This window comes from Symsagittifera roscoffensis, chromosome 2 (genome assembly GCF_963678635.1).
Source record: "Symsagittifera roscoffensis chromosome 2, txSymRosc1.1, whole genome shotgun sequence".
Lineage (NCBI taxonomy): Eukaryota > Metazoa > Xenacoelomorpha > Acoela > Convolutidae > Symsagittifera > Symsagittifera roscoffensis.
This window is the reverse complement of record NC_087063.1, coordinates 10,675,570-10,695,798: the sequence shown is the minus strand read 5'-3', so window position 1 is coordinate 10,695,798 and position 20,229 is coordinate 10,675,570. Positions and strand designations below refer to the sequence as shown.

At 36.2% G+C, this 20,229-nt stretch overlaps 1 protein-coding gene across 1 annotated transcript in view; it reads right to left on the bottom strand.

The window, feature by feature from the left end:
- Nucleotides 1-2,698: 2,698 nt before the first annotated feature.
- The window catches only part of LOC134840275 (uncharacterized), a gene marked incomplete in the record, with an annotated part of 30,307 nt that continues 12,776 nt past the window's right edge, over nt 2,699-20,229 (bottom strand). The window contains 1 exon segment of the mRNA XM_063856024.1: nt 2,699-3,156. Coding sequence (XP_063712094.1) covers nt 2,966-3,156 — 191 coding nt within the window.

The window sequence follows — 20,229 nt, the reverse complement described above, 5'->3', positions numbered from 1 at the left end:
TAACGAAAGTAACGGAATATTTGTGCTCGGGGTGGGTTTTTTTCAGACAAATTTTGACTTTTTTAACTAGGAATTTTTGACGGAATTTTTTTTATATCATTCAAAATTTATTGTTGTCCCGCTTTCGCGCTGTTAACGCGTAAACGAAGATTTAATCCTGCTCATAAATTGTTCCAAATTGGTTGAACGCAGCTTATATGCCTTTATTATGAAGTTTTTTGTTGCTAGGAGCGAAATTTATCAATTTGAATTTTATATGGCCTGTGGGGGGATGATTTTTACGTCACCCTTTTTAATTTTTTTATGTTATTACTGCTCCATAGACCTCAAAACGCAGTCAAAAGATTCAAGGCATCGCCCAGATAGGAGCAGTCTTGCTTTTTTTTTCAGACAGATTTTAGAAAAAATTGACTGCAATGGTCTTCGATCCGGAAATCTACTTATCACGCTTGCCTGAGAGTAAAGTGCGGCTTTGCTGGTTAGAATAATACTTTGATAGTTTGCCTCAATACGCAAATTATTTATGCGCGGCAAATTATCGGCACTCATAATTAATCCAAAATTGAATTGAGGTAATCTAATTGGTTTCACTCTTATTAATTCCATAAAAGACTAAAATTTTAAAATTTTAATCAGCCTAAATTTAGTAGTTTGCCAGTATTTCAAATACCAAAAGTATTTTGAGACCAATTAATTGGCAGTTGGAGCACTCCAGGTTTTGCCCTGATACGAGCAGTCTTGTTGGGCTATATAAGAGTTTATTATTGGTTTATTTTTTGTCAGCAATGAACCAATTGTTTCACTCAACAGAAACGTTTTAGAGATTATATCTTTCATAAATTTTGTTTCAGAAGCTCACTTTTATGTATTTTTTGACAGCAATTGATTCAGTAGTTGTTCCGACTTACGATACGAAAGTAACGGAATATTTGTGCTCGGGGGTGGGTTTTTTTTTCTTCAGACAAATTTCGACTTTTTTAACTAGCCATTTTTCACGGAATTTTTTTAATATCTTTCGAAAGGTATTGTTTTTCTGAGCTCAATTTTGAAAAGATATTTTACCTGTGATCATTTTTCGTAAAGTTATGGGGGTTTAAAGATTGCCATTTTGGCCAATTTGGGACAATTAACGCGCGATATATTTCGCGCTATTAACGCGTAAGCGGAGAGTTAATCAGTCCTAGAAAATCGTCCCAAATTGGTTTAACGAAGCTTATTTGTCATAATTGATTTGTTACAAGTAGGCAAAAATCTATCCTTTTGTACTTTATATGGCGTGTGGGGGGGGATGATTTTTATTTACAAAAATTCAAATTAAAAAAAAAATTCATTTTGTTTTATTACTTTTAATTTTTCGATGTTATTACTGCTCCATAAACCTTAATAGGCAGTCGGAACATTCAGGGCTTCGCCCTGATACGAGCAGTCTTGTTCTTTTGTATTTTTAATTGACTAAAAAAGTCAAAAATGGTCGTTTTGAAATAAATTTTTAGGCCCAAAATTTGCACTAATATGCGCCATATTCCCTCAGGTAGTAATACGCAAGTTTTGTTCCCTTCAACTTTGTCTAATTTCAACCCAATTGGAGAAATTGCGTTTCAAGTTTCAAGTTTTATTCGTTTTGTCATGATAATATGCACCGACACTTTACAACGTATACCTAGTACTAATGGTTACACCCTAAAAGTTATGTCATAACGGCTAATGGAGAGGAAGGGGGCGTTAGAACAGCGTAAACCATTAATAACGGCCCCGGTTGACCTCTTACAAAAAAAATTGTTGAATAACTTATTATAAGTTGTAGGCAATTTACAACTTTACAACTTTCTTAGGAGAAAAATGTAAGATAGCAGCTTTTCCCCAAACTTTCTTTTAAAAATGACAAAATATTTCAAAGGTTTTTCTATCTCGCTATCTAATCAGAGTCAAGCTTTTTTCTTGGTCAAGATTTATCTCTCTAATTGGAAATTTGGTCCGCTCAAAAAAGTCCTGTTTTTGGCTATTCCTAAATTTTTGGCAAAACAACTCAAGGAACTTTTTTTAAATTAGCTCAGGAGAGAGAAGAAATATCATTAATTGTCAGAAGATACAAGCAGAATGGGTGAGATAAGCGAGTGAGAAAAGGAATGAAACTGCAAAAAAAATGCGGATATTGTGTCAACCGTACATTCACACTACAGCTTACTTGCCTTTTTTACAGTGAACAAGGTTGACTTTTTACAGAAACAAAATCAGAAAACTCTTTAACGATTTTACCCGCACAAATGAGTTTTTACGAATTTTATGATGAAATTTACGATTAAGTCGATGAAATTTACACCAATATGTCCCGATTGTTTTCAAGTATTGTATGCGTGGTAATCAGTAGCGGATTTGGGGGGTGGGGGGCGTGTGGGCGGACGCTCCTTTGAGGGATTCGACCCCCTGCCAACACAAAGGGTCCCCCTTTGTACTATTTGAGATATCCTTTTTTGGCTGACTGACCTTAAAACTTTTCTAAAAGCGCCTTCGTCGCCAATCTAAACTAATTTTTTGAGGGGGGATCTCGCGACAAAAAAACGCGATTTTTTGGTCGACATTTTTCAAAAAGTGCCTAGGAACGCCTTTTTTTGGCCTTTTTTCCAAAACTTTGCCTGCGGTGCAGAAAAAATTGGTCAAGTTAGGGTGTTTATAATGGTTTGGGAGAGCTTAGAAAATCAATTTGGTCGACCTAAAAAACAGTTTCTTTTTTGAAAATCTCCCTCGAGAAATTCCAAGATCCGCGCCTGATGGTAATTACTCAACGCGATCTAGAGCTTTGAAATCAATGGTTCAAATTTAAAGTCTATTTCAGTTTGAGAAAAAGAATGAAAGCGACCGAACGGCTATAACATTTACAAGACATTGTTAATTTCATTACTTTTTAGTGTGATACGGGATTCAGTTAACATTTATTGCAGGATCTGGATTTGAATTTTTTTTATCTTCAGAAGTCGACAACACAGATGTATTGGGACCGTCGAGTGCCCGAGGAACACGGGAACAATAGTGACATTCTCCTTAAAAACTGCAATTCCGTTTCAACACAGAGGGCGTCTTTTTCGGAATTCCCAGAAATGGAAAGATCCCCTACTTCTGCCAGCGACAAACCGCCGTCATCGTAAGTCACGTAGGTGGCTAAAGCAATAAAACTTCCAGTGATTTGTCACAACTAAACATAATTGAAACAAAAATAAAAAAAGAAAGCAATCAGCCCATTGTTCCGACAACTTCTTGAAGTATGGGGAATTTTTTCGCCTGATTTGACCACCTAAAAGAAAGCTCGCTAGGATCAAATGTAAGATAATTTAAAACAACTGTCGGAAGCCGCGTTTAGAATTTAAAAGTCAAATGAGCTATCTTTTTTATCAAAAAATGGGCTAGACTTTTCCGATTTTTGGACCAGTCTTACGAAACTTGATTTTCGTGAGCTCCAATTTGATGAAACGTTGGCTGAAACGTTGGCTGAAAATGGGGATGAACTTTGTATTCGGGGTGTGTTTCAATTTTTCTTCTTTTTGTTTTCCACTCAAAATCACCTATCACAAATAATCATGGGACTGGGCTGATAAATATATCATAATAAAGCCCTTTCAGTCGTGATGCGAACGACATTTCAAATTTCAAAAAAAATTTCAGTGTCGAGAAAAACAGGTTTGAAATTTTTGATTTTTCGTCTAACTTCGAGCGAATAAAGCGGGCATTCAACAGCTTAATTAGTATAAAGTTAATCCCTAAAAATTTAACCTTAAGCAAGAAAAATTAACTGTTGGAATTTCGTAGCTCCAATCTGGGAACTAAAAACTTCAAAAAAAAAAATGGAAAATTTTCAGGAACAAGATTTGAAAAACAATTTTTTAAAACCCTTTGAAGATTTTTTTTATTTTTGTTTTTTCAGTCATTTTTCTAAGAAAAAAACATTTCTGTCTAACTTGCCTGTAAGTATAGTTTATTTCAGACTTTTTGCATCAACCCACGCAGAAAAATTAATTAAAAAAAAACTTACTCTTGTAGTTTTTTTAAAGACTATGGTCGGAACATTCTGTGCAAATTGCACAGTAACCGGCTGTCCTTGCTTTCATCTTAAAACAATGCTTTTTAAAAATTAGGCTATTTTAGTTCATAATTAGCGTTAATCATGACAAAGAATCGCATAGGAAAATCATTTTATGAAAATCATAAACTCTAAACAAGTATTCAAAATAAATCATTTTCAGCATTCAAATGAATCTGATTGTTTGAGAAAAAATGTTGAAATTTTGATAACAAAACTTAAAATACTTCGATAATTTAAAAATTGGAAACAAAATAATCTACAGACTATAGACACATGAGGAAATAGCATGAGCTCTTGAAAAAAATTGTAAAGGATTATTTATAAACTATGATATTTAGTTTGCAAAAAAAAACCATAAAAAATGGGCAGTTAAAGATATGTCTGTTACCGCTAATGATTCGAATTATAATAAAAAAATTGGAGAAAAACAAAAACATATAACCCAGATTTATGTCCGAGAAATGCATACATTTTACAATTTTACACAGTGGCGTGCAGAGAAAATTTTTTAGGGGGGGGGGGGGGCGGTTTTTCGAAAAGAAAATTGAAATAGCACCAAGTTAACATTCTCCTCCCCCTCCAAACAATTTTGGAAGATAGGATGTTAACATTGTCCAGTTTTTGAATTCTACTGAGCAATCTCATTAATATCAAACAAGTTTTTAGGATAAAACTGATATCCCAAAATCCTCCCAACCCCCTTATCTCAAATAGAAAAAGTTACGATGCTCCACCCCAGCATTTAGTTTGCTCTAAAACGTTGGCTGAAACGTTGGCTGAAAATGGGGATGAACTTTGTATTCGGGGTGTGTTTCAATTTTTCTTCTTTTTGTTTTCCACTCAAAATCACCTATCACAAATAATCATGGGACTGGGCTGATAAATATATCATAATAAAGCCCTTTCAGTCGTGATGCGAACGACATTTCAAATTTCAAAAAAAATTTCAGTGTCGAGAAAAACAGGTTTGAAATTTTTGATTTTTCGTCTAACTTCGAGCGAATAAAGCGGGCATTCAACAGCTTAATTAGTATAAAGTTAATCCCTAAAAATTTAACCTTAAGCAAGAAAAATTAACTGTTGGAATTTCGTAGCTCCAATCTGGGAACTAAAAACTTCAAAAAAAAAAATGGAAAATTTTCAGGAACAAGATTTGAAAAACAATTTTTTAAAACCCTTTGAAGATTTTTTTTATTTTTGTTTTTTCAGTCATTTTTCTAAGAAAAAAACATTTCTGTCTAACTTGCCTGTAAGTATAGTTTATTTCAGACTTTTTGCATCAACCCACGCAGAAAAATTAATTAAAAAAAAACTTACTCTTGTAGTTTTTTTAAAGACTATGGTCGGAACTTGCAAATTGCACAGTAACCGGCTGTCCTTGCTTTCATCTTAAAACAATGCTTTTTAAAAATTAGGCTATTTTAGTTCATAATTAGCGTTAATCATGACAAAGAATCGCATAGGAAAATCATTTTATGAAAATCATAAACTCTAAACAAGTATTCAAAATAAATCATTTTCAGCATTCAAATGAATCTGATTGTTTGAGAAAAAATGTTGAAATTTTGATAACAAAACTTAAAATACTTCGATAATTTAAAAATTGGAAACAAAATAATCTACAGACTATAGACACATGAGGAAATAGCATGAGCTCTTGAAAAAAATTGTAAAGGATTATTTATAAACTATGATATTTAGTTTGCAAAAAAAAACCATAAAAAATGGGCAGTTAAAGATATGTCTGTTACCGCTAATGATTCGAATTATAATAAAAAAATTGGAGAAAAACAAAAACTTATAACCCAGATTTATGTCCGAGAATTGCATACATTTTACAATTTTACACAGTGGCGTGCAGAGAAAATTTTTTAGGGGGGGGGGGGGCGGTTTTTCGAAAAGAAAATTGAAATAGCACCAAGTTAACATTCTCCTCCCCCTCCAAACAATTTTGGAAGATAGGATGTTAACATTGTCCAGTTTTTGAATTCTACTGAGCAATCTCATTAATATCAAACAAGTTTTTAGGATAAAACTGATATCCCAAAATCCTCCCAACCCCCTTATCTCAAATAGAAAAAGTTACGATGCTCCACCCCAGCATTTAGTTTGCTCTAAAACGTTGGCTGAAACGTTGGCTGAAAATGGGGATGAACTTTGTATTCGGGGTGTGTTTCAATTTTTCTTCTTTTTGTTTTCCACTCAAAATCACCTATCACAAATAATCATGGGACTGGGCTGATAAATATATCATAATAAAGCCCTTTCAGTCGTGATGCGAACGACATTTCAAATTTCAAAAAAAATTTCAGTGTCGAGAAAAACAGGTTTGAAATTTTTGATTTTTCGTCTAACTTCGAGCGAATAAAGCGGGCATTCAACAGCTTAATTAGTATAAAGTTAATCCCTAAAAATTTAACCTTAAGCAAGAAAAATTAACTGTTGGAATTTCGTAGCTCCAATCTGGGAACTAAAAACTTCAAAAAAAAAATGGAAAATTTTCAGGAACAAGATTTGAAAAACAATTTTTTAAAACCCTTTGAAGATTTTTTTTATTTTTGTTTTTTCAGTCATTTTTCTAAGAAAAAAACATTTCTGTCTAACTTGCCTGTAAGTATAGTTTATTTCAGACTTTTTGCATCAACCCACGCAGAAAAATTAATTAAAAAAAAACTTACTCTTGTAGTTTTTTTAAAGACTATGGTCGGAACTTGCAAATTGCACAGTAACCGGCTGTCCTTGCTTTCATCTTAAAACAATGCTTTTTAAAAATTAGGCTATTTTAGTTCATAATTAGCGTTAATCATGACAAAGAATCGCATAGGAAAATCATTTTATGAAAATCATAAACTCTAAACAAGTATTCAAAATAAATCATTTTCAGCATTCAAATGAATCTGATTGTTTGAGAAAAAATGTTGAAATTTTGATAACAAAACTTAAAATACTTCGATAATTTAAAAATTGGAAACAAAATAATCTACAGACTATAGACACATGAGGAAATAGCATGAGTTCTTGAAAAAAATTGTAAAGGATTATTTATAAACTATGATATTTAGTTTGCAAAAAAAAACCATAAAAAATGGGCAGTTAAAGATATGTCTGTTACCGCTAATGATTCGAATTATAATAAAAAAATTGGAGAAAAACAAAAACTTATAACCCAGATTTATGTCCGAGAATTGCATACATTTTACAATTTTACACAGTGGCGTGCAGAGAAAATTTTTTAGGGGGGGGGCGGTTTTTCGAAAAGAAAATTGAAATAGCACCAAGTTAACATTCTCCTCCCCCTCCAAACAATTTTGGAAGATAGGATGTTAACATTGTCCAGTTTTTGAATTCTACTGAGCAATCTCATTAATATCAAACAAGTTTTTAGGATAAAACTGATATCCCAAAATTCTCCCAACCCCCTTCTCTCAAATAGAAAAAGTTACGATGCTCCACCCCAGCATTTAGTTTGCTCTAAAATTAGGACGCGCTGCATGAGAAGTCACCCGATTTTGATTTGTCGAAAATTCTCAACTTGAAACCACTTTGGGGGGGGGACAATTTTTCTAAAAAAAAAAAAACAACACGTCCGACGTATAATTAGACGCGCTAACATCCTCCGCCCCCAAAGGAGCGAGAGCGAGTGCGATTTTTACGATCGGACGTGTGTTCTCGCCGGTTGCCGGTCTAATTACAGCGGACCTTGCTATGCCGTAGTTGCCATAGTTCAATGACTGGGCTCGGGCTAACGGGTTATGGCCTCTTGAACTAGTTTCCTCAATCATCCAAACGAGATCTCCAGTTTTCAACTATGATTCTGGAGAAGAAAACCATTTCGCACGTTTCTTAAGCATTGGTACGTAATCACGGAGCCAACGAGTCTAGATGGAATTTGCATAGGATTGCGCTTGGACCTAGCGCTTTCGATGATTGAAGTTCTGCTCGAAAGCTAGTGGCGGAGAGCTACTTTCGCGGTGTCCAAAAAGGAAGTGATTCGGCGTCACGCTTTGAAATTGTTTGGATCGGAGGATGCAGGTGTGAGCGGAAGGTTGTTCAGAGTCGGCTCAACTAAACAAAACGTGGTTATGAGGACTTCCTCAGTGATTTTTCGTGTTGCCAGAATATCATTAAAAAAAGCTTTTTTGTTGCTCCGGACGAGCCTTTCCCACACATCTCCATGATGAGGAGCACTGAGTGGATTGAATTTCCAGGCTAGGTATTTATAAAAGAGCAGAACGGGTGCATGGTGATTCCAGTTCTCGATGAACGAAATCAGCTTTTTGGCCAAGCTAACGAAATTCGTACCATTGTCCGACCAGAAGACGGGAGGCGTTCCCCGCGGAGCAATGAATCATTCTATTCCCATTACACAGACGTTTGTATCCATTGACGGAGCAAGTTATAGGTAAACAGCACGTGTCGTCATATACGTGAATAAGAAGCCCCAGCGTTTCTCCGAGCTTCGTCGAATCATTGCGTGGAACAGTACGAACTAATCTACTCCGCAGTTCGCGAACGGCGGTTGTCGGTAACCCAGTCGATCGAGCGGAAGGTCAACCATCATTGGCGTAGTTATTAGGCTTTTGTTTTTGGCATAACAACCAATGGTGTTCCATTGAATGAAGGGCAGTAAGGAGCCCCAATACAACGTACTCTAATTGTATAACAGTGCGCAGATAAACAACACTTCGTTGATGATTCTTTTGGTAAGTAAATGTTAAAGGCATTATCACGAGTAGATGTCGGCTATCCAAAATGATGGGATGCCTAATGATAAATTCAATGGCGGCGAGACGGCGAATACGCCTAGTGGAACAGACTAGACTAGCGGGACCGATAAACAGCGAAAGAAGCTGCTCGGCTAGACTTCTCAAGGGACTGTTTTTTTGTGAAATGCGTTGACTTCGACGGGGAATGACTCTAACTGAGCCAGAACCATTCGCTTTTGCTTAGCTAATTCTACTTTGGATGGATCGGTTGTCGAACGAATGTTGCAATTTTGACGGTGATGAGGTGATAATCTCAGCACAAAAGCAGCGATTTTTTAGAGTTTCAGAAAAGAATTAAAATCTTTCCATACTGGAACGGTGATTTTAGATGTGCAAGTGGAATTTATAGCTGCTAAATAGCTTCATTCAAGTCATATGAAGATCCTTTCATTCTTAGGCTGGTGAGAGGTTCTGAGTCAGGTTTGAAAGGCCAATCATTAGTTTTCAAAAAGCGTGGAACTTTCACCCAACCGCTTTCTTTCAAAGCCTCAGCAGTTATTCCGCGATTGCCGGTATCTGCTGGATTTTGGCCACTTGACACATGGAACCACTCATCAAATATGGTGGATTCGAGAATTTCGGAAACCCGATAAGCCACAAAGACAGGCCACTTGCTTGTAGAGTTCAACCACTGCGAAACAGTAGTGCTATCTGTCCACATGCATTAGCTTTCGATTTTTATCGTCAAAGGTTTCTCCATTTCAAGTCTCAGACGGCTCGTCAGTAATACTGCTTGCAATTCAAGCGTAGGGATTGAAAGCGTTCTCATCGGTGCTGCTCTAGATTTTCTGAAAAGAAAAGCAATCTTGGCTTCATTTGTGACGACGGAGCGAGCGCGCAGGAAAGCAATCGAGCAAAAGACGTCCTGGGAGTTGTCATCAAACGTATCAGATCTATTTGGTCAACCGGGGTGTCGAAGAACCAGCGAGAAATTGTTAGTCGGCTTAGTGTTGGTACCACTTTTTGAGCTTTTCTTGAAGTTCACCTGACAATGGCTCATCCCACTGCTGACCCGAACCACGCTATTTATACTTCAGTAAAAGCCGGGCACGGTGCAACTAAACCGATTGGGTCGAAAACCGACGAGACGTAACTTAAAACGGTGCGATGCGTAATCGGTTTTGTTATATCTTTGATCACGCCACGACTAACGTTTAAGGAATCATTTTTATTATCCCACCTTAGACCTAATACGTGCGTTGCGGTGTCGTTCAGGTTGAATTCGTGTACAGTGTCTGTCTTGTTGTTCTCTATATTTAACTTTTCTGCTAAATCTGCGACATTACTGACAAACTTGGTTAACCTAAAACCTCCTAGACTCAATAAACTAACAAGTTTTTTGCTCAGATTTAGCGCTTCATTCGGGTCGACAATAAAACCTAAGAAGTCATCGATATAAAAGTTATCTATCGCAACAGTTGAAGCAGCCGGAACTCGGCGTAATTATCTCTCGCGGTTTGTTTGAGCGCAGATTTTGCACAAGTGGGGAGTCACAAGCGCCGAAGATGTGACGAGTGTATTTAAAAACGTTTGCCTCACTTGAGGAGTCCTTACGCCACAAAAAACGCAACCACGGCTGGTCAGCTGGAATGAACCCAACCTGAAGTAACATTCCTTCAATGTTTACCGAGACTGCAAACTAATGTTCTTTTAACCGGGGTAGCACTCTCAACAAGTTCTGCAACAGATCAGGCCCTGCCAAAAGTGACTGGTTCAAGGATGCACCCTTAAACTTCGAAGCACCGTTTAAAACACGCCTCACCTTTCATTGTTTTTTCGGGTTAAACACTGGATGATTAGGTAAATGCCACGCGTGGTCAGTGAGCGTGTTCAAATAACTGGATTTAATAGGAACGATATACCCCATTTCCAAATCGTCCTGAATAGTTTTACCGTAAAATTTTTTCAGTTCAGGATCTTTGGAGTTTTTGAGCTTCCTTGTCTGATGCTGAACGCGGATCGGCTGATTTATAAGTAACGTAGGACTCAAGTTCATTTCAATTTTTGAATTGCTATACAAGAGAATTGTCTTCAACGCTACATTTGAAACAGTGAGATGGCAAACCTAAAGATGAAGGTAGAGGACCACTGAAAAACCAACCGATAGGTAGGGGTACCGCAAATGTTGAATTTCCGGTTTTACCACCGTGAAATTGTAAAGGTCGGATGGCGTGAAAAAATTTTGCGTTTAATTATTTCCACATCATAATATCCTTTCTCGTCAAGAAAGGCACTGGAGCATAATGATGATAAACTTTTTTAAGTTCAGTGCCATTGATGGTATCAGACCCTAAATTTTAAACCTGTCTTCACATAAAGTTGTGCGTGGAATTTATATGAGTTGGATTCATTAATATGCAAAATTACTGGATCTACTTGTTCCGGCATTAAAAGTTTTTTGTGAATTTATTCGATTGACGGTGAGGTTCAACTGTTCGCCGAACAATTTAAATTTTTCATCAAGTTGAGCGGAAATCCATGAGCGACTGCAAGCTGAATCACAAAGAACAAGAATATTAGAGCTGGTTGAGTTGCTGGTCAACCTCAATTCAAATATTTGAAGCAGACCGTAAACACGGAGCACGGAGGTAGCGCAAGTACCTTCAACATTACTGTCTCCAGTTGGAGACTAGCGGAATGCGAAGAAGTTTTTCCTCCTGATTGGGAATTTGTTGAGTCTTTTGCGGGGTATATTTTTCGGCTTCGTGAAAGAGGGCATTTGAGTGCTGTTGCAATCAAGCTTCTTGCTTTTTCTAGTAATTGGGAATTTTAGAAAAATATGGTCCAATTGCAGACAAGAAAATCACAGCATCTGCTCGGCAGCAAACTTTGGTCTTTGAGTAACATTTTTCTCCTTGTAGAAGCTACAAGGTCAAATGGCATTATTGCCGTTACAAACAACACATGGCGGATACTGTTGAGAGGGTTTTCCGTCAGACACTTTTGAAAATAGAAAACAAAATCTTCGTTACTGTTTTAGAAGGGCCTGATTTTAATGATTTCCTTTTCTGGGAGTGTTAGCGCGCATTCGCTCATGCGTCTGCTTTTTATGCCAGCCATTCCTTGAAATAGAGCAAATGTCGTTGGTAAAGACTCCTTTAAACTGAGTAAAGAGCTCTTGATTCCTCGATGTTGGGCGGCAGTTTACCTAATGCTTGATTCAGCAAAGCAACACGTTCCAAAACTTGTGTGTAGGAGAGTAACTTAAACACACCAAAAAGATTTGAGATGGTAGAAGCGAAACTTATGATGCTGTCGGAATTTTGCATCTGCAATAAGGGGAAAACATTTAGTTTCGCAAGATGAGCATCAACTACCGTTTGTGGCAGGCTAAAATTACTAATAAGAAACTTCAAAGAATCTTTATACATAACACCGGAATACGCAAAATCTGCATTTTTGGCTTTCCCAGTCACAGGAGTTTTCAAGAACGTCAATGTGATGTCACAAGTCAAACGGGCGGAGTCGACAGCGCTAGCAACTGGCCAAATTATTCATGCCAATGTAAGAGATCACCGTTGTATCAAGACAAATTCCATTCAGGTAGCGGAACTTAACGGTTCATGGTTACAATCTCAGCGAGGTCTTCGATCGTTACTTGGCGGATAGCGCGGTTTGTTTCGATCAACGTGATTGATGTCGTCAATTTTATAAAAGTTGAATACTCCATCTCGATGGTCAGGAAAATGTTGAGCAGCGTTTTAGTAAACTCAGACTCCGGCTAGTAGAAGACGGTTCCACTACTGGTTAATGTAAAATTCGAATTCGTATATTCGAAAATCGTGTTTGGCACGTTTCCACTTTTGACTTTAGACGACAATTAAGCTACATTTTGACTCTGGCTAGATTACCCGGTTTGAATGAAATCAACGGGTAGCAGAGTAGATTTAATAGACGGTTGCGGAAGATTCGGAATGTATTAAGTGTTATTTTGGATTATGACTTTTTCAGATCTAGAACAAAAAAAACTTCCAATATTGGTGTTATTTTCATCCAATTGAATAGTCGAGACTAGTAGAAAGATCGGTTAACTAGGTTAACGCGAAATGGTTTGAAATCAGCAGCACTTGGTGACGGTACGGTTTTTTGCGCAGACTGAACATCTTGGGTTGTTTTTTCTTCACCCAGTTTTCTGTCAGATGGCAAACCTAAAGATGAAGGTAGAGGACCACTGAAAAATCAACCGATAGGTAGGGGTACCGCAAATGTTGAATTTCTGGTTTTACCACCGTGAAATTGTAAAGGTTGGATGGCGTGAAAAAATTTTGCCTTTAATTATTTCCACATCAGAATATCCTTTCTACGTCAAGAAAGGCACTGGAGCATAATGATGATAAACTTTTTAAAGTTCAGTGACATTGATGGTATCAGACCCTAAATTTTAAACCTGTCTTCACAGAAAGTTGTGCGTGGAATTTCTATGAGTTTGATTCATTAATATGTAAAATTACTAGATCTACTTGTTCCGGCATTTAAAGTTTTTTGTGAATTTATTCGATTGACGGTGAGGTTCAACTGTTCGCCGAACAATTTAAGTTTTTCATCAAGTTGAGCGGGAATCCATGAGCGACTGCAAGCTGAATCACAAAGAACAAGAATATTAGAGCTGGTTGAGTTGCTGGTCAACCTCAATTCAACTATTTGAAGCAGACCGTAAACACGGAGAACGGAGGTAGCGCAAGTACCTTCAACATTACTGTCTCCAGTTGGAGACTAGCGGAATGCAAAGAAGTTTTTCCTCCCGATTGGGACTTTGTTGAGTCTTTTGCGGGGTATATTTTTCGGCTTCGTGAGAGAGGGCATGTGAGTGCTGTTGCAATCAAGCTTCTTGCCTTTTCTAGTAATTGGGAATTTTAGAAAAATATGGTCCAATTGCAGACAAGAAAATCACAGCTTCTACTCGGCAGCAAACTTTGGTCTTTGAGTAAGATCAGTTTGAATGAAATCAACGGGTAGCAGAGTAGATTTAATATACGGTTGCGGAAGATTCGGAATGTATTGAGTGTTATTTTGGATTATGACTTTTTCAGATCTAGAATAAAAAAAAATTCCAATATTGGTGTTATTTTTATCCAATTGAATAGTCGAGACTAGTAGAAAGATCGGTTAACTGGGTTAACACGGAATGGTTTGAAATCAGCAGCACTTGGTGACGGTATGGTTTTTTGCGCAGACTGAACATCTTGGGTTGTTTTTTCTTCACCCAGTTTTCTGTCATTTTACTTCCGGCAAAATTTTCTCCTCGGGCAAGTCTAGCGAACTTGAGTTCTCTTTAACGTCTTCAAGAATCGCATTTTCAGATAAGATGGCTTCGGCCAACTTTCGTTGGCCAACTCTTCCAGTTCTAACTTTTTTTCTCTTTTTTCAAGCGAAGTTTAGCTTCATTTGGTCGCTCTATTTCTTTATGGCGTAAGGTTGCAATTTTCAGCTCTCGACTTCTTTGGCTAAAAATTATTGACACTTAAAAATGCTTTGAAGATTCCACGTGACTTTTGAGTGATGTGGTTGCAGTTTTCAAATTGGCTAAGGGTCTATTTCGCGTCAAGATATTGTCGGGCTTCAGAGGTAATTTCATCGTTTTTGTGTGTTAGAAGCTCCAACCAATGTTCCAAGGCTGCTTTGTCGGATTCTCGGGGGTTTAAAAAGAGGATTTATTCCTTTTTGGAAACGGCTTTTTGCAAGGTTTCTCTACAACTCTGAAGCCATTTTTAATTTTAATTTCCTTTCAATGGCCTCAAGTATGCACTCATGGTTTATATCTAGCCCTTTTTCAAGCTTCATTCTAGCTAGCGTGGGACCATTGATCTTATCGGCAAGATCGGAAGACGCCATTGCAGGAGAAGACGAGGTATTGTTCGCTGTAAGCGAAGACGGTTCGGTAGCCATCATGTATCGAGTGAACACTCTGAGCCTCAGACAACCCCTGGGAGCAAAATTCGAGGCAATAAATTAGCACAGTGTTATCAACTCGAAAAAAATCCGGCTGAATGGATGAAATTCTATGAGCAAGTTTATCTGGTCTTTTAACCTAACGTTAACAGATAAAAAAAACTAGCAACTCAATAAACCTAATTTCAAATAAATTTAAGTACTTTTAATTGACAAGGTAAACAAAAAACGAAATTCGTTTGAAATTTATGAAGGACTTTGAATTAAAACTGAAAATATGTTTTACGGGGAAAATCAGGGCGGACAGTTTAGTTTGCTTCCTTTTGAATGGTTTTCGTTGTTTTTTATAATATTTTTTTTCTTGTTAACTTTTTCAACTATGACTTTCAAATTTCGGCTGTATCTTGATATAATGTTTAAAACTTTGAATTCAAGCCAGAAATTTGTTGCAAAGCTTTATATTGCTTTTGAATTCTTTCATTTTTTTTTCGAGAAACATTATGGTTCAAAATTGAAATAATTATGGGGGGCAGATTCCAGTAAAACAGGGCGAATATTGTCTGTCCCTTCTCGGTGACAATAAATTGCAGTTATCCGGTTGCAGTTATCCGGTTTCTATAATTGTTTAAAAGTCTATTTAATTTCAAAGCGAGCAAACATTAAAAATGATTGCTTGCATACTTATTTATAGAATTGTTGGATAAATCATGCCGCAAAACAATATCATTCCGGGAAGCTAACTGAGGGTTATTGTGTAAAAACATATTGCACTATTTTCTTTTGAACTTTGCAAAAAAAATTATAGAAAGTCTTTTTATGGCTGAACAGCTTCTTTGCAACCTATCTCTCAGCCTTCAAGGTTGAGCTTTTATTGCATAAAAAACAGAGCTTGCTCCTATGATGAGAACTGTTATAGTTGTGAGGAACGCCACATTAAGTTATTTTTAGGTAAAATTTAGACTCTCAGATTAAAAAATAATGTATGACAAGGTCTTCGGGTGAACTGTACAGTTACGTCTATGTGTGCATGGTAATGCAGACTAAAAGATTAAAGGCCAAAGTGGTTCGTTTGCGGACTGAAACGTGAACGGCCGAGAACGGAAGCTGACGAGTTGAGTGTATTGATCTTAAAATGAGACAACCCCTCAGCAAGACTCGAGGTAAAAAATCAATCCAAACCAACACACAAAACTAGGGTAGAGACCGGGCAGTGATGCTGAGAGAACGTTTTTGGGGTCTTTATGCGGCGTTTCGCTATTGCACCGATTCCAAAAATTCCAAATTTCGCTATTGCACCGGTAATAAAAAAAATCGATTTGAGTGAACTGTTATTAGATTCTGACAATGTCTAGGAGTAAAAACTGAGGTAAGAAGTTGGCTCAAACTACTCACTCAACAAAACTAAAGCAGGGAGAAGCAACAATTTTTGACTTTTGGAACATAAAAATCCAATTTTGTTGTTTTACTACGTCTAGGGTAAATAAAAAGAAACACTCTGTCAATTTTTTTTGGGGCATTCAGACCCTTTTCAGCTTCCTGTAAAATCTAGCTAAGAATTTTTTTCAGCAGTTTTCTGAGATGTATGGAATTTTTGTTCATGTTAGTTTAACGAGTATTTATTGATTCGGGTCGGATTTTGTTCGGTTTGTACTCAAATTTTATTGCACAAATGCTTAGAGCAAAAAATTGGGACTAAAAATTAACGTTCTTACAACTTTTTCGACTGTTTTTTTTTCTACGGAAAATTTGGTCTCTGATGTCAGTCAGCAGCCAGTTGTAGTGCAGATTGACAGACTTTCGAAACAATTGCAGTGTCGTCCTGCTGTTGGCTAAGACCTCGGTTGACATAGAAGAGAGGTCCTGTGAGTCCTGAGCTAAGAATGCCAGTCTGGAGTGGTTGATCTCATGGCTGATGAGAAACTGTTTCGTAGAGAGGGGCAGCGTTGGAGAGAATAATGTAATTTCAGAACAGCGTGATAACTTACATGAACAATTTTTCTTTGGGAAAAGACTAAAATTTTCCCAGTTATCACTCCTTTTTCGGACAAAAATCTCATTTTTTCCCAATAATTTGGACGGTCGCTTAAATGGTCGGGAAAAACTCAAAATAACAGTTAAATTTAGGGTTTACAGAATAACTGGTAACATTTTTTCCCATAATTCGAGCAGTTCTTTTTTATTCATAAGCTTTTACGATTTTTAGCAACTGCGGAATATGGGCATTTGAACAACTCTCATCAGTCTAAAATTTTTGTGAAAAACTTAATAAATCATAACTTGTTCCAATAAGTTGAGGCTGAACAGAAAGAATTTTCATCCACTACGGCCAATAAATAAATCAAAGAATTATGCTTGCATGCTAACTTATAGAAATGTTGATTTAATCATGCCACAAGACAATATCATTCCAGGAAGCTAACTGTGGTTTTTGGAGTAAAATATATTGCACTATTTTTTTTTGTTTTTCTGCAAAAAAATTAATAAAAAGTTTTTTTTTGGCTGAACAACTTTCGACTGTTTTAATTTCAATTTTTGATGACTGTTTCTCTTTCTTTGGAAATATATGTCTCCGATTTTAGTCAGCGTATAGTTGTAGTGTAGATTGACAGACTTTCGAAACAATTGCAATTTTGTCCGGCTGTTGGCTAAAACCTCGGTTGACATCGAAGAGAGGTACTGTGAGTACTGAGCTAAGAATGCCAGTCTGGAGTGGTTGATCTCATGGCTGATGAGAAACTGTTTCGTCGAGAGGGGGCAGCGTTGGAAAGAATAACGTAATTTCAGAACAGCGTGATAACTTACATGAACAATTTTTCTTTGGGAAAAGACTAAAATTTTCCCAGTTATCACTCCTTTTTCGGACAAAAATCTCATTTTTTCCCAATAATTTGGACGGTCGCTTAAATGGTCGGGAAAAACTGAAAACAACAGTTAAATTTAGGGTTTACAGAATAACTGGTAACATTTTTTCCCATAATTCGAGCAATTCTTTTTTATTCATAAGCTTTTACGATTTTTAGCAACTGCGGAATATGGGCATTTGAACAACTCTCATCAGTCTAAAAATTTTGTGAAAAACTTAATAAATCATAACTTGTTCCAATAAGTTGAGGCTGAACAGAAAGGATTTTCATCCACTACGGCCAATAAATAAATTTAAGAATTATGCTTGCATGCTAACTTATAGAAATGTTGATTTGATCATGCCACAAGACAATATCATTCCAGGAAGCTATCTGTGGTTTTTGGTGTAAAATATATTGCACTAATGTTTTTTGTTTTTCTGCAAAATAATTAATAGAAAGTTTTTTTTTGGCTGAACAACTTTCGACTGTTTTAATTTCAATTTTTGATGACTGTTTCTCTTTCTTTGGAAATATATGTCTCCGATTTTAGTCAGCGTATAGTTGTAGTGTAGATTGACAGACTTTCGAAACAATTGCAATTTTGTCCGGCTGTTGGCTAAGACCTCGGTTGACATAGAAGAGAGGTCCTGTGAGTACTGAGCTAAGAATGCAAGTCTGGAGCGGTTGATCTCATGGCTGATGAGAAACTGTTTCGTCGAGGGGGGGGTTAGCGTTGGAAAGAATAACGTAATTTCAGAACAACGTGATAACTTACATGAAAAAATTTTCTTTGGGAAAAGCCTAAAATTTTCCCAATTATCATTTTTTTTTCAATTATCATTTTTTTTTCAACAAAACTCTCAGTTTTTCCCCAATAATTTGGTTTTTTAATGCGTCCTCTGAAAATTTCTGAGTCGCCGCACCAAAGTATTCATATGCAAATAAGGACGGTCCAGTAAATGGTTGGAAAAAACTCAAAATATCAGTTGAATTTAGAGTTTACAGAATAACTGGTAACATTTTTCCCCATAATTCGAGTAATCCTTTTTTATTCATAAGTTTATACGATTTTTAGCAACTGCGGAAAATGGGCATTTGAACAACTCTCATCAGCCTGAATATTTTGTGAAAAAAATAATAGTTCATAATTTGTTCCAATAAGTTGAGGCTGAACAGAAAAAATTTTCATCAACTACAACCAATAAATAAATTTAAGCAAAAATCGAAATAAACAGAATTTAGTTCAGGTTATAGTTCCTAAGGTTAAACCGTTTTCTGAATTTTAAATAACACTTTGCTGAAAACTGACCCAAAATTTTCTATATGAAATGACTACATTATAAAACAGATGTATAATTAGCCGCGCTAACGTACCTTTCAAGGTCTATGGAGCCGTAATAGCATGAAAAAATTAATTGTAACAAAATTTTGAAATGATTTTTTTAATCAAATTGAGAATTTTTTGTAAAAATTATCCCCCCACACGCCAAATAAAGTACAAAGTGATAGATTTCGCTCCTATTAACAAATCAATTTGGAACGATTTCTAAGCCGGATGAAACCTCGGCTTACGCGTTAATAGCGCGAATTATATCGCGCGTTGATTTTCCCAAATAGGCCAAAATACCAATCTTTAAACCGCCACAACTTAAGAGAAAAAACAGATCACAGGTGAAAAATGTTTTCAGATTTTAAGATCCAGACAACAAAATTTTTTGAATGATTTTAAAAATTTTTTGTCAAAAATGATTTGATAAGAAGTAGAAATTTGTATGAAGAAAAAATCACCCCGAGCACAACTATTCCGTTATTTTTGTTACGAAAGTCAGAAAAATAAAAAAGGGTTTGAGGGGAGGAGTTATTCTCATGAGCGCAAAACCAAACCCAAAAAATGTCAACCAATCATGACCTTCATACTGTCCAAAACTGACTAACTTTTTTGCTTATTGCTTATTTCCTTCGAAATACAGGGCTAATTTTAAATCAACCGGACACAGTGAACAACATTTAAACATTCAAACGGTATTTTTTCAAACATGGCTAAAAGTAGACAGAAAAGTGAAAAGAACAAACATAAATCTTCACCACAATTAATATGTTGCAATGCTTTCTTCGAAATTCTCAATTTAACTCCTTACCCCCCAAAAAATGAAATTTTGGTTTTATTTAAATATTAAACAATTATTCTGAAACTATAACTATCAAACTAATTGATGAGATATTTAATTGAAAAAAAGCCTTTTACACACCTCAAGGGTACAACTTCAAAAGTATGTATAAAAGAATACACATTTGGTTATTAGCCAAAAAAGGTCAATTTACTGTATAAAAATCCACATCTCAGCTTAAAAACAAACTTCAAACTTTTAGATACGATTTTTGAAATCTAAGTTATTGCAGGCTTCAGTTTTTTTCTAATCTTTACCCAATTTTAGAAAAAGGCGTTTGAAACTTCAAATTTTGATCGTTTCAAATCAGCACTTTAATGAAAAATGAATTATATTTGACTGGCTGACAGCATTTTTGCGCATTCAGTCTTCGCGGATTACAGATTTATTTTTTCCGGTTAGAGCATTTTATTTTCGCATACTATCTACATATTTGTATAATAGGGGGAGGGGAGAGGGGGAGGGGGAGAGGAGAGGGGATGGCT